The sequence below is a fragment of the Pseudopipra pipra genome, chromosome 3 (assembly GCF_036250125.1).
Source record: "Pseudopipra pipra isolate bDixPip1 chromosome 3, bDixPip1.hap1, whole genome shotgun sequence".
In the NCBI taxonomy this organism is placed as follows: domain Eukaryota; kingdom Metazoa; phylum Chordata; class Aves; order Passeriformes; family Pipridae; genus Pseudopipra; species Pseudopipra pipra.
This window is the reverse complement of record NC_087551.1, coordinates 62,318,827-62,332,473: the sequence shown is the minus strand read 5'-3', so window position 1 is coordinate 62,332,473 and position 13,647 is coordinate 62,318,827. Positions and strand designations below refer to the sequence as shown.

At 37.6% G+C, this 13,647-nt stretch overlaps 1 protein-coding gene across 7 annotated transcripts in view; it reads right to left on the bottom strand.

Annotated features, from left to right (window-relative positions):
* ECHDC1 (ethylmalonyl-CoA decarboxylase 1) overlaps window positions 1–13,647 on the bottom strand; it is a 45,771-nt gene that overhangs the window by 27,862 nt on the left and 4,262 nt on the right. For 4 of the 7 annotated variants that reach the window (XM_064649563.1, XM_064649567.1, XM_064649566.1 and 1 more), the window contains exons 2-3: window positions 7,250–7,471; window positions 1,524–1,666 (exon numbers count right to left, since the gene is read on the bottom strand). In XM_064649563.1, coding sequence (XP_064505633.1) covers window positions 1,524–1,666; window positions 7,250–7,471 — 365 coding nt within the window. Of the gene's footprint in view, window positions 1–1,523; window positions 1,667–7,249; window positions 7,472–8,944; window positions 12,057–13,647 lie in introns of those variants that run through there. The other 3 variants (XM_064649564.1, XM_064649565.1, XM_064649562.1) reach the window with 2 other exon arrangements.

The window sequence follows — 13,647 nt, the reverse complement described above, 5'->3', positions numbered from 1 at the left end:
TCCCACCAAACAGATGGTTTAGGATCTTGCTATTATAAAGAAACTCTCATTAAAAGATAAATAGCTTGAACTCTCCAAAGGAAATAGAAAGCAACTATGTTTAACTATTCGTGGAGCATTTCTAGTGACTTTTAGACCTTATTTCAATACTAGCATGAGATCTAGATTCTGTGCAAAGAATTTTCAATAAAGTTATAATTAATACCTATACATTTAATTTTGCCCATTATATCTGTTATGGACTCTAATCCTTAGAAGAGCCTTCTCTGCTACTGCAGTGGCTCCAAGTAATTTATATAAACATACAGAGAGAATAATAAATGTATGGAAGCAGAATCACTGAGATTTACTGAATGCAGAACTCTGAAGGAAAGCCTAGACTGAAGATAAGAAAAGAACTGGCTTTGCTTGGTTTCAGTTCCTTTTCTGTTGCTATAATGCTAAAATAAGCAGATTTAAAAAAAAACAATTTAAAAAAATCACAGGTACATCTATATTTTTAAAATTACCAGTGCTTATAAAGTATCCAAATGAAAACTCCCTCAAAACCATTTATATCCATAAAGCATGAAATCTCCGTATTAAGAAAAGAGCATCTCTCATAGTGTTCCCCAAAAGCAACAAAGTGTCCTATACCCTTTGAAAACTGGACTGTCCTATATATTTTACCAGGCTAGAATTTGTGGGGTCTATGACATTTAGTTTCATCAACAGAAAAAAATCATCATTAAAGACAAATACCAGTTTAACCAGTTTTTGTGTTGGTGTTCATACTGGAATGTCCAATTAAAAGTTTAATTTGTGTGGTTAAATCCTGAAACTTGAAGTGGCCACAGAAAAGCACCAGGACGTCAGTTACCACAACTGCAAACCAGGACTTAAGAGCAGCACAGGAAGACCCCCTTCTTCTGCAGCTGACAAAGTCCTATTTTACACAGTGCCAAGTACCACATATTAATCCATAAAAAGAATTGCAGCACATGTGAAAGTTGCCAAACAAGTGACATGAGCAAAAAATTGCCATCAAACCCCTAACCTATTCAACTCATAGTTACACACAAAACTTACCTGACTCAAGTACAGCACAAGAATTGCATCTGTCCTTCCATTTTATGCAGTTCCAAGTACAGTTTTGACAAAACAGAAACCTTTCTGTAATAGCAGCCATGCCACTTAAATTTGCTTTTTTACTTTAGAGTATATGAAAAATTATTACTTGAAACATCAAAGTACAGAAGCACTGCTTATCTGATGTGTAAATTCACTATATACTGCTCTGAGAAATTGAAATGACATTTTTAAAAGAAAAGATTAAAAAGAATATGTAGGAATTTACAGTTATGAATCAATTACAATAACATTTAAGTCACAGCTTAAAGGGGCTGCTAGCATTTTTTCAAGCATTAAAAGCTCCATTCTGTGGCATGTAAAATTGCAGCAGAATTGTAGTGCAACTCCTCTGTTTAAAAAGAATCTCAGAAAGCTCATTTTTCTCCAAAACCGTAATGTGTATTAATACTTGCCTGGGAGTTGGATATTTCTTTGACAGCATTCAAATCTGATCCTGAGCAAAACGTGTTTCCTGCACCATAGACGATAAGGCCTTTGCCATCCTTCCAGTTTTCCAGTTCAGTTATCCTCTCCTGGAGTTCTACCATCATAGTACCTGTCACAAGTGGGGAGAAGCAAAATTTTTAACAGGAAATTATTATTACAATCATTTTTTGTGTTACATTTTCCACCAATAAAACCAAATCAGAATTAATAAGTGATAGGCTTAAAACCACGTGGGAAAGTACCATCCTAAGTCCTGCACACAAGCACCAACATCCACTTTTTCTTCAAGGGTGCACTTCCTGAAATTCTGCAGGATGTTCTGCATGAACGATATTTGTGTTCCACTCAAAAAAACCCACAAAACAAAATAACCAACAACAAAATAAAGTAAAAACAAAACAAAAAAGCAAACAAAAAAACTCTCTCTATTTGATTTATTCCTGTTTGCAATTGTATACATTCTGGACACATGAACTTATTTCTTTCCATCCAGATCTGTCCCACTGGACAGATCAGTTATTTTGAAGTTACTGCCATTTCACCCTGCTCAAAGAATTGGCAGAGAACAGAAAAGAACCATGTGCAAGGTGGGCTCAAGGCATAACCAGTTAATGTTAACAAAGATTCCTAAAAAAGGCCAAAGACCAAACTGTGTTGGAGGCCAAAGACATTTAGAAGTATCCATCCAAAAGAAAATAAAGATATATTTGAAAATAGGAGCAAAGTGCCTTTTAGATTTAAAAAACCCCCAACTTTCTAAAATGACTTTCATTCCCTAGCTGGAACCTTTATAGAAAGCCTCCCTTTACAAAGTATGTCATTGTACTAGCTTTTTATTTCTAGCTTAAACACCATATTCTCATATATTCGTTTAAGTACCCTTCCTGACAGGGAACTCTACAAACTCCTGTTCCCAAAGCTCATCCTAGACTGTGGCATTTTCCACACCAATGGAGCTTACCCTACATTCACTTAAAGCTCTTCCTCTCTAAATGCCTATGACTCTGTCCAATTATATTCTTAAGAGAAAACATTTACAGAAACTAATTCCAGAAAGCAAGCTACATACAGGCTGATTACGCTCAGCTTTACACTCCTTTGACAAGAATTTAGATGGACAGGCCTACCTTCTTCAGACAAAAACGTGGTTTTGATTAATACTATCAAGAGCTCTCCTCTGCCAACAGTGTTGCTTTTTTAACTCTACACCTGCATGCACAGGACTCGTTCTGTTCTAAAAATGCCTGTTAGCAGCCAACCCATGGGAGATTTAATTTTCCTTCCTGTTTGTTTTTCTTGCACTTCCTTACGAAGTAAGCTTCCCAGCACCAGATCAAGAGTGAACACTTAGTCAAGCACTTCCCCCTTAGGCTTGGTCTCAGCCACTGAAATAGTACATTTTGACAATGTTTCTGAGGAGGCCAATAATTAAGTGGACATTACATATTATATACCAGAATGACACTGGGTTTTTTACCTACCATCAAATCCAGACTATGATCCTCTAACAAATCCCTACAGTTTTGCCAGTTCCTTTCCCTTCTGTATTTATAATTTGGCAATGCTTTTTGTGTGCAGCACATTACATTTGCTTTCATTGAATTTAACCTTGTTTATCTTGAGCTCTTTGTAGCAAGATCACTTTGAATGCCACACCTCTGCTCCAAAGAATAATCTTGCAAGTGTGAGAGACCAAAACGTTATGACTAATGACTTAAACATTGTTAAGAAGGACTTTTGCCCACTGTAGCAAACTGCAGAGATGACCATTGAAGCCCACTTCCTGCCAGAATATGCCTCCTGGATTTCAGGGAATTGGACTGTTCCACCTTATAGGAACTTGAGGTAAGATAAAGGTGGTCCAAATCATCCCAGGTCTGAGAAGAAGTAAACAAGGGTGGGGAGAAGAATGTAAATCCAAACTCAGCAGCTGTGTTGAAAATCAGCCGGGGGGGTGGGGAGGAGAGTTTTTGGATCTGTGATGGCGAAACCTCTCTGCTTAAGACAGAGGGAGTAAAAACCCATCCTCCCTTGCACAAACTGGCTCAGTTGTAAACCTCCCCCACAGACAGGTGGTATTTTCTACTTAATCTGTCTTTCTGTCAGTCTCTTTCTCCCCCCCCCCCCTTCTTTCTCTTTTCTATTTCTTTCTATCTCTTTCTCTCTATCTCACATTTACTGTTAAATAAACCTGGACTATTGATTTCAGCATATGGTGTCATCTGCACCTTAATTCGGGCAGAGGTCTCTCTCTAATAATTTTAATAACAGATCTTAACAGCAAGCTCTCCCAATTTGGGGTCATCTGAAAATTTCAGGACTTCACCTTCTATTTTATCATCTGAGCCATGAAAGAAAATACTGAGCAGAATTAGGCCTAGATGAGATTTTTGTGGGTCTTCATTTGAAATGCTTTTCCAGACTGACGGTGCACTCAGCAACTTTTCTGCAAATGCTGTTCAAATATGCATGCATTAACCCTGTGGCTTTCACTCATTGCTTATTTGACAAGTCTTCTTACTAGAAAGGTATTTGGGCTGGCATCCAAGCTTTGCTAGTGTCAAATACAGCACAAACACTGTTTGTGGTTCTTTTAATAGACAAAGCAGTGAGGTATTGAAGAGTCTTTCCACACAGTATTCCAAGCCAAAAATTTAGTTAACTGAAAAATGAAGGAACTGTATGAGCCCTTTACGTGCAATAGCTCAGAACAAGAGACACTGGCCAGAGCCTGTCCCATTCTCCTGGCACAGAATTCCTTCCATTCCTGACAACACTGAACTATTATTTTACCAACAGATATAGTCCATGATGTTTGATATAATGATGAGGACACAACACTAAAGCAAATCCTCATTCAGCCAGTCTTGTCTTTCAGTATTTGATACCACTAAGCTCATACTCTTTAGAGAACTAAATCTATTTGGAATAATAATTTGTTTGCATCTTGACTATAATCTGAGAATAAGTGTTTTAAAGTAAATTCTAGAAAATAACATTATCATCATTATTATCTAATTCCTACAGGCTGGCTTTCTTCTCTTTTAAATTACATTCAAGTTTAGTTCAGTGATTGGTTGGGCTGCTGAAATTGGTTCCACCAGGCTTAGACTGACATTATTACCATTTGTTTCCAAAGAGACCATTTCAAACACGTGGCTATCAGATTCCAATTAAGAAGAGAAAAAAGGCATAACAACCTCCAAATTGCCCATTAGCAATTTGCCAACAATTTTGTTCTGGTTTTGATTTCATGAGTTGCTCAAGCTTAGAATAAACATAATTCCTTCGAGATAAAAAACTGCTGTGTAAAGTAAATGCCTGGAAAAAAGAATCTCCCTCAACAGTTTAATGATATTTTGCGGCTTTCTAAAGGAAGCATACATGTATACGTAAATTCACATCTACCATTATTCAGAAGCTCGGAGACACAGAATCAACAGAATTTATTTGGGGGGTGGAGCAGGGTGGGTCAGCAGATCTACAGGCTCTGGCTGATGAAATCAACCATGTCCTGCTGGGGCAATTTAGGGGCTGAGCATCCCATTCTGCTCCTTGAAGAGTATTATTTGATAGACAACAGAAGGAACAGGATCGGGTTCTTGGTTGTCCCTCAGCAATTACAGTTTACAGACAGTAATGTTAAAGTGAAATGAAGAGCAAGATAAATTAAGATGCCATACCATTAACTGCAGTGGCCAAGGGGCCAGCCTGATTTTGCTTCTACTGTCCCTCCTGTTACAACAAAAGTCTCTATCAGAGGTGTACAGCAGAAAGAAGCAGCACCTCTTGAACTGCCATAGTAAGATTTTCCAGAGCAACTTTGTGGCTACTATCTAGCAGAATGGAGTACTGCTCTCTATGGGGCTCTACACACTGCTGTAAAACAGAACTGCCTGATCCCATGGCTCATTTGTCATATGCTAATTAGGGTCTGCGACAAAGACAAAACTATTCATTTCCTCACCAGTTTTTGTAGGTCCTCTTTGCTACTACATCATCTAATTCACATACACTAATACGTTATTTTCACAGCAGTCTATAAGGAGAGAAGAGATTATTTTACAGACCACTAACTGAGCCAGAGAGAAAATATCTGCTAATTTGGGTGCTTGAGATGTGTGATATGATTTCAGTGCATTAACATTATATAGAACATTGTGTAGGCAAAGAACAGCTATCAGTTGCCTAAATGGCAGCTGCACCTGCTCAGCACTTCAACATATCAATTCTGAGCCCCTTCTGCCAAGCACACAGAAAACAGTTGCAAGTTCCTATTAAAGTTTAGTTTAAGCAATTTGACTTTTATTACACCTGATCTCCATAGCAGACTGGGCTTTATCTGCTCTTTCTCCTTTTGCTATTACATCTCATTTCTCATGCCCCCTTCAACTTCCACAACAAATAAGCTAAGAGAACACAGTCTACAAAGTGCAGATTACACAGTTCTGTTTTGAGTCAAAACCAGAAACCAACCTGCAGTAAAAGAGGAAACTACAATGTAATTATGATTGTATAACAGCATGAATGCTGACAGGGATGCATTCAGAAGGACAATCCCTATGCTAACATCTTTAAGCTACAACTTCTCAAGTTAGGTAATGATTTTATACATGAGCTTTCGAAGGGAAACAAAAGAATGCAGACACATCTAGGGGCATAACCACCAATTCTGTTGCTCTGTTAGGTTCCTTTCAGCTAACAATCATTTGTTGAAAGGTAAGTGGCTTTACACTCTGTTAGTGTTGCAAATGTACTTGCTCGCAGCAAAGGAGTGGTGAGACTTGGGAAGGAAAACAGAACAGCAAAAAAGAAATTAACAAGATGACACAAATTTATCCATTTCAAAATATTAAGCGATAAAGACATTCTTAAAGGTTTCTGCACAGCTCCAGCTAAAGCAGATTCAGACCCTGATCCTGTGCCACTCATGTCTGAGGAGAATGACATAAATTGGAATATTCTAGACAGTTAAGGAGAGACAGCAAATATATTTATCTTGGAGAAAAAAACCCTCTCTCACGATACAAGATTAATAAAATAGGGCAATTGGTTTTAATAGATAAGTATATTAAATAGATCGCTGACCCATAACAGCTGAGAATACCCAGCTCATCTGATCTTTAATTAACCAGTCATTAATATTTATGACATAAGGCAAACGAAGAAGAAATGGAAGCCAGTTTGAGTGAGTGAAAAAGACCAAACTACAGAAGTTTAAGTTACAGGGAAATAAAGTATGTGTGTATATATATATATATAAGTAAAGAATAAAGAAATAAACGCAGTCTTTCCACACCACCTTTCCACATAACAAAGATGGTGTCTTCTCCCCCCCCACAAAAATGCCCTCAATGTTTCCAGAGCAGTGATGACAAAATGAAAGGAGATACAAGAAAGAGCACAGTGGCAGAATTGTGCTAACATTTAAAAAAAGGGGGAGAGGCATATTCTGTGAAACAGTCCCCAATGTCATTAAGAATTTCTTAAAATTCTTATGACATTTATAGCAAAGTTACTACACAGAACAGTGGACATTTGCTGCACATCTGAATAAAACTTAAACACTTATTCTTTTAATTAAGAAATGGTAAGACATAGTGTTTCACTTTCTTTAGGCAAAATACTAAAATGGGTAACTGAACAAGGGAAAAGCCAAAACCAACTAGAAATCCCATCAACAAATTAATACCTGTAAAAGCATTCATTAACTTCGGGTTGTTCAAGGTAAGTATTCCAATGCCATTGTCTTCTTTGGAAAGGTTGATGGATCCACCAGCAAACTGTTGAAGTTTCTTCTTTATCAATTCTTCCTCATAGCCATGAGCACCATTATACAGTGACAACCTTCTCTGCTGTAGTATTCTTTCCTTTGTAGTCTGAAGTAAGTTCTTCCACAGAGGAAGGGCCATTTCTGGAAATACATGGGGTGGGGGAAAAAAAATCAGGAAATTTCCTTTGAAATACACTTCAGTCCTCTGACAAAGAGGGAAGTAGGACAGTAGAAACTGATATAAAGGTGATGAAATCCTAAAAGTCTACAGAAATCACTGCAGACTGTATTTGCAAAATTCTTAGTTTGAATCTACTCCCACAAAGTTAACAGAAGGAGTTTTATGGATTTTAGAAGCTAAGCCAGAAATTAGCATATTTTTAAATGTTTTCTCGTAAAAATTATTGAAAAAGTATTTGTGCACAGAACATGAAAGAGGCTCAAGAACTATAGTAAGACTTTTATGTATTCCACTAGACCAATTCACTCTGTATTAATCTTCCAATCCCTCCCTCACCCTTCCCCCCCAAAAATACCAAAACCCCCAAACACCACACCTATGATGGAGGAAAAATACTATCAAATCCCCTAGTTTTCAGGATCTGGATCTCCTGCTTTTCTGTAAGCAACTATTACAGCAAGACCTTCCCAAAAGAAATACTTGAGGAACATAAAAATTAAGAACTGAAGATCATTCCTATATTGAAGTCTGTTTCCTGTCACTTAATTCCATTAACAGAGTTATCACACTTCATCTTGAAACTACTTAGTCTGCTAGCCTCTGATAGCTATGTGCTTTTCCCAGTCATTCCAGTAGCACTTTGAGTTGATCTCACTTGAGCAGTACTCCAAAGGATGAGAAGTGTACAACTGTATTATGCATTGAGCATTACACTTGCCTTTTACACAGGTACATAATATTGGTAAACTATTTCTATGTACCAGTATACCCATGGCTTATTCCTCTGCTGTTTCCACTCTACAGTGCATGACTGTATATCAGACAATAATAAGAAAGGAGTTATATTATTCTTGATCTGCATCTCTGCCTTATTTTATTTACTTTGGAAAAGGGTCTACTGGACAAAGTGGTTTATAAGTGATTTGAAAGAAACAGGGTAAAGCCTGAACTTGAAACAGCTAATCTGAAAATAAAGTCACCTTAGAGGCCACTCAGAGTGGGAATCAAAAGAACCCTCACAGGACATGGAAAAAGGTTTGTTATATTTAAATCTTGCAATTTGCTAGAGTAGTCCTACCTTTTCCCCTTTCTAATATACACAGCCATTCAGAAGACATGGTAGATGCTCACTTTTTTGATAACTGGGAAGAGACCTTCTTTGTTTCTTAATTATATTTGGCAGAAACGAGATTTTTTCAAAATTGGCATGCAGCTCTTGGGAAGTTTTTCTAAGGTGAACCCACAGCACAAACACATTCACTGAGACAGAATTTGGTGACAGCTATATTTTATGCTCTGTTCAGGGCATCTTACAGACTCAAATTTTTGAAAACATTTATTATATAATCATGAACAAGCAGATGCACATTATAAGCCAATTGCATGTGTTTTTTAATGAAAAAAGTGAACAGTCCTGTCAGGTAAACACTTACCTTGTCGTTGGCTGTACCATTCTAAACTAAACTGCAAAAAGCTTTCGTTGGTGCAGGTATAGTCCTCATTGAAATGGAGGAGGAGCTTGCAGAGCAACCACACTGTGCGATATGAAGGAATATGCAGGAATGCCAAGCAATTTTGAAGAGTCATCTATGCTAGTAGATTCATGCCTGTCCTGCCACATTGCACCCACCAACAGAACACTATCTCACAAGCTCATCACAAAGAAACAAGAAAGGCCCACACAAATATATGCATTATAAGGTCATCTACACTGGAATAGGTTAAGGGATGATTTTTTAACATCTGTTGAGACACAAGGTTTTAATCTGTAACAATCAACTTTTCTAAAGTGAAAACTAATAAAACTAATAAAAATTTAATCAAGTTGAAATCTAATTGAATACAAGATTCATTACTTCATAAATAATGTTCCCCAACTGCTGGACACCCAAACGCTCTCCATCTATGCATATTCTAATATAGTCTGCAACTGTTCAGCCACTACCTTTCAGAGCTTTTAAAACCACTTCTCTTAGTAAAATTTTATTTAAAGATTGAAAATGGGTTTCCAAAGCTCATTTCTCAACTAATTGATTCTTTTTATATTCAGGCTCTTGGAAGGGAGACAGCCTTCCCTTTTCTCTAAAACCTCAGTAGTCATTCCTCAGCATACATTGATGCAATAAAACTTTCCATCCAGCTTCTGGTTTTTGCTCAGGAGAGAGCAAACATTAAATACATGGATAGTGCAGGCTTTCCTTGCAAAGCATAGCTTGAACAATCAGCTCTCAACTTTTAATGATTACAAAGTATCCCCAATCCTCATAAGAAAACAGACTAACTGGAATTCTCTAGGAAGCCCCAATGATTGGCTTGAAAGCAAAGAAGGGGGGGGGGAGAAGGCTGTTCTGTTAACCTAACTCCTTGCCAACAAACTTTTTTGATGACTTTTATACATTACTAGATTTCTCATGACAAGAAATATACAGAGCAAAACAGACTTAAGATAGGGAAATTTTATTCCAGTGAAAAAAGAGTCTGTCATTTTCAGCTGCGTGGTTATATGCATTAACAGCTCTTTAATATTATCACTATGGTAATAAAGAGCATCAGCAAGTACGGGATTAGAAAACAAATTGGACACCACTGCCAGCTGATCATGACTCATGGTTAATGACTCATGCAAGGTATTATCATTGAATTATTTTCTTTAAAACCATCTCTTACAGTACTGGTCAGTACCCAATACCTTTTTAAATAAAAATAAGATTATTTTAACAGCTCAGAGAGAGCTGTTGAGAGAGCTAACCATTCAGGAAAAGCATGATATTTAAACTAGAGCTCTCTCAGATTAAAAAGATCTCTGCTGAATCTCTGACAAACAACACCCAAGCTTTCAATCAGTATAGAGCACTTGCAATCCACAGCATGACCGAGATTAATTTTTTTGTATTGTAAGTGAAAGGAAGTGAGAGAGACAGATGTTACAGTAACACTTACAGTGTTGTAGGACCAGCCAAGAGACATTTATTAACACTAAAATTTTCAGATTTTCAGTTTAACATAATCTCATCCATTTAGATACACTTCTAGAAACGGAGTCTTAGTCTAATTTCAAAAAGTCAGACACACTATACCCATTAACACCTCTAGCACAGACAGTTTATGCACAGTTTCTACAGTGAAAAAAAAAATCTGACAATAGCAGTGGTTAGTTAGCATCTTTCAAATGTTTTGAGTGCTACAGCTTTACGTTATCACTGGTGACAACTAAGATATAAGCCAATAGTATTGACATCAATAGTTGTTCATTCCACAGTTATTGTACCTCTTACATAAAACAACAGTTTAAATCCCATTTGGCACTCAAATGATTTTATAACACCCTTGCCTGTGGGCTAGCAGACTGTGGGTTAATATGAGCACCTATTGAATGTCAGCACTTCAATACAAAGGAATGACACACATTATGCAAGAGTGATACATGTATCTACATACAGACAATCTATGTACTTTTGTGTAAGCATATGTATCAGAGTGCTTCTGAAAGCCTCTTAAAAGTCAGACCTCACAATGTTAATAAAAAATAGTACTAACAGGGATAACACCAACATCAATATTACCTGAGCAGATTCTTTGGGAAATTAGTAAGCTCCAACTTTTGAACAAGCATATTTGCCCTTGCCATTTACCAATACTCTTTTGCAACCCCAATTATTCTCTTAAAACATGCTGTATCAAACAGTAACCTCCAGCAGCGATGCCACTTGCAACTGCCACTGAGCATAAAGATAGCTGGCCAGAGCAATGGGTAAGTTGCTGGAGGTAGCAACTTCCTGGATGGGTAGAAGAACTAAGACAAACTAGAGACCTGAATGTTGGGAGACCAAACGAGCATTCGAGCTGCCTGCTCAAACGCAAAACACTGCACTACAGAGCAAATCAAATCAGCAAGTTAAGATACATGAACAGGGAAAATCCCAGCTCAAAAATGGTGCCTGGAAATGGTCAGGGAAAAAGAAAAGAGGGAGAAAAGATGCAGGGATGTGTTTTCAATACATCAGGGAAATAAGTGCACCCTTGTATGTGAGGCAGGATGTGACAGGTGTGATGTGCAGATATAGTTACTGAAAAAAAAAAAGATATCAACTGAATTTCTGGGTTTGGATGAGGTGTAACAGAAATAAAGGGATTCAACAGACAAAATCCACAAAAGACATCTCAGGGAGGAGAAAATATTCAAAAGGCATAACAAAAACAACTAGAAAGGCACTTTTGTGACACTGACAAAGGTGTCAAGGGCAGCTGACAGGTCAAGAACAGGACAAATTGACTTGATGAAGTCCTCAGGCAGCTGCATTTTCACTGCACAGAAGTGTGAAGACAGGGAAGAAAGGTCAGAAGATGTGAGCTGAAGATGATGATGATTTACAACTCAACCCAGTGTGCATGTCTTATCAGTCACTTTAGAAGGCATTAATCTGTAATAGTGACCATGACTGTCAGATGCTTTACCACATCCCTGCAGTGACTGACAAATGAATGGAAAGCAAGTGGTGACCCAGTGCTGAGGACTGGCACAACTGACCCTATAACATGACAGCAGATGAAAAAACAGAGTGATAGAGAACCAAAGCATGAAAATAGGGCATTTGTACCAAAAAAAAAAAAAAGTAGGTTAAAAATGAGTGAAAGTCATTAACAATGAGTGGAACCTGGGACAGTGGATGATAATGGCACAAAAAAAAAAAAAAAAAAAAAAGAAAATAAATTCAAATGTTGGACGAAGAGATTCAAAACCAGCAAGATCAAAGGGGGTCAGCTTGGATGCAAATTAAGACAAGAGCATAGGTCTCATAATGAAGAGGAATCTCTGTACCCTGCCTTCAGACACAAAAAAGGTGTAGGAAGGAGGTCCCACATGCAGGGTTCCTCTGTTGCCAGTTGCTTGTCACCACCCCTCACCTGAAGGTCACAGAGCCCTTCATCTGCCTCATCCACTTCTGCATCTCTCTGCTTTCCTTCCATGATGCACAGGTTAGGTTAACTTAAACAACTCACCCAACAGGTTCCCCCACTCTCATAATTACCAGATGAAGCAAGATGAGGGCAATCACCTCTCCAGCTGGCTTTCCTACTGCTTAAAGCAAGCAGTGACTAGATCTTAAGTATGCCAAGGGATCAGCAGCAGAAATCCTACTGACAAAACATAACTTACAAATACAGAAACTAAGCAAAGCTGGGGAACTGAGGAAATTCTTCCTCCCTGGGAAGGGGACTGATCCCTCACGCCTTTCTGGAGTGGTCATGGGTCTCAAACTTGCTGAACCTTGTTCAAATTTTCAGTACATTGTCTCTGGTACCCACACTGTAGACAAACTGGATAGGATCAACAGTCCCTACAGTTCAGTGAGAAGTTACTTAAAACAGGCTTTAGAAATAGCTGGTATTATACAGGACGACTTTTTATCCTCTGTATTACTGTTGAGAGAACAAAAGGTTTGGGCCTCCTAGTTTCTAGATGACAGCATTAGAAACAAAGTTTATCCAACCAGAACCTGAAAGAACAAGAAGTGAGAAGATGCCCAAATTAACTAACTGAAATGGCATCAAATAATGCACATGTGAAATAAACAGTAGGAACAAAAACCTTTTAACACTGTAAGTAAAAACCCCTCTTGTCTGTGGTTTCAGTTTTAAGCTGGCTTACTCTTTACACCTCTTTTCTGCTTTTGTCTCTTTTTTCCCTTGTTATTTTCATTATTTCTGAGCAGCTCAATTCTGGGGATAGCAAGCTATTTGGTTTTCCAAATTATTTGTTCTTTGCTTAGTTTTGTATTTTTTAATGATCCCTGCAGGGTAGGGTTTAGATGTGAATTGTCTCTCTGTCTGAAACAATTACATTCTCTTTTAATCACATTTTAATTATTTTTAAGAGTAGTCAACAAATCACACAGAAACATACCAAAGCCCACAGAAAAATTATGGCATTCAAGGATGCAAAACAGCTGAAAAAAGGAGCCTTTCTATTGTGAATACACAATAGTACCTAAAAACATTTTATTTTTGTCACATGGTGAGTATAAGATTCTGAGTTTCACAGCAGAGGGTGAGAGCAAGGATCTGTTATGTTCTGGAAAAGACACTCCAGCCCTTTATTTTTTAATGTTTTGTTAATGTTTTTAATGAAAAAATG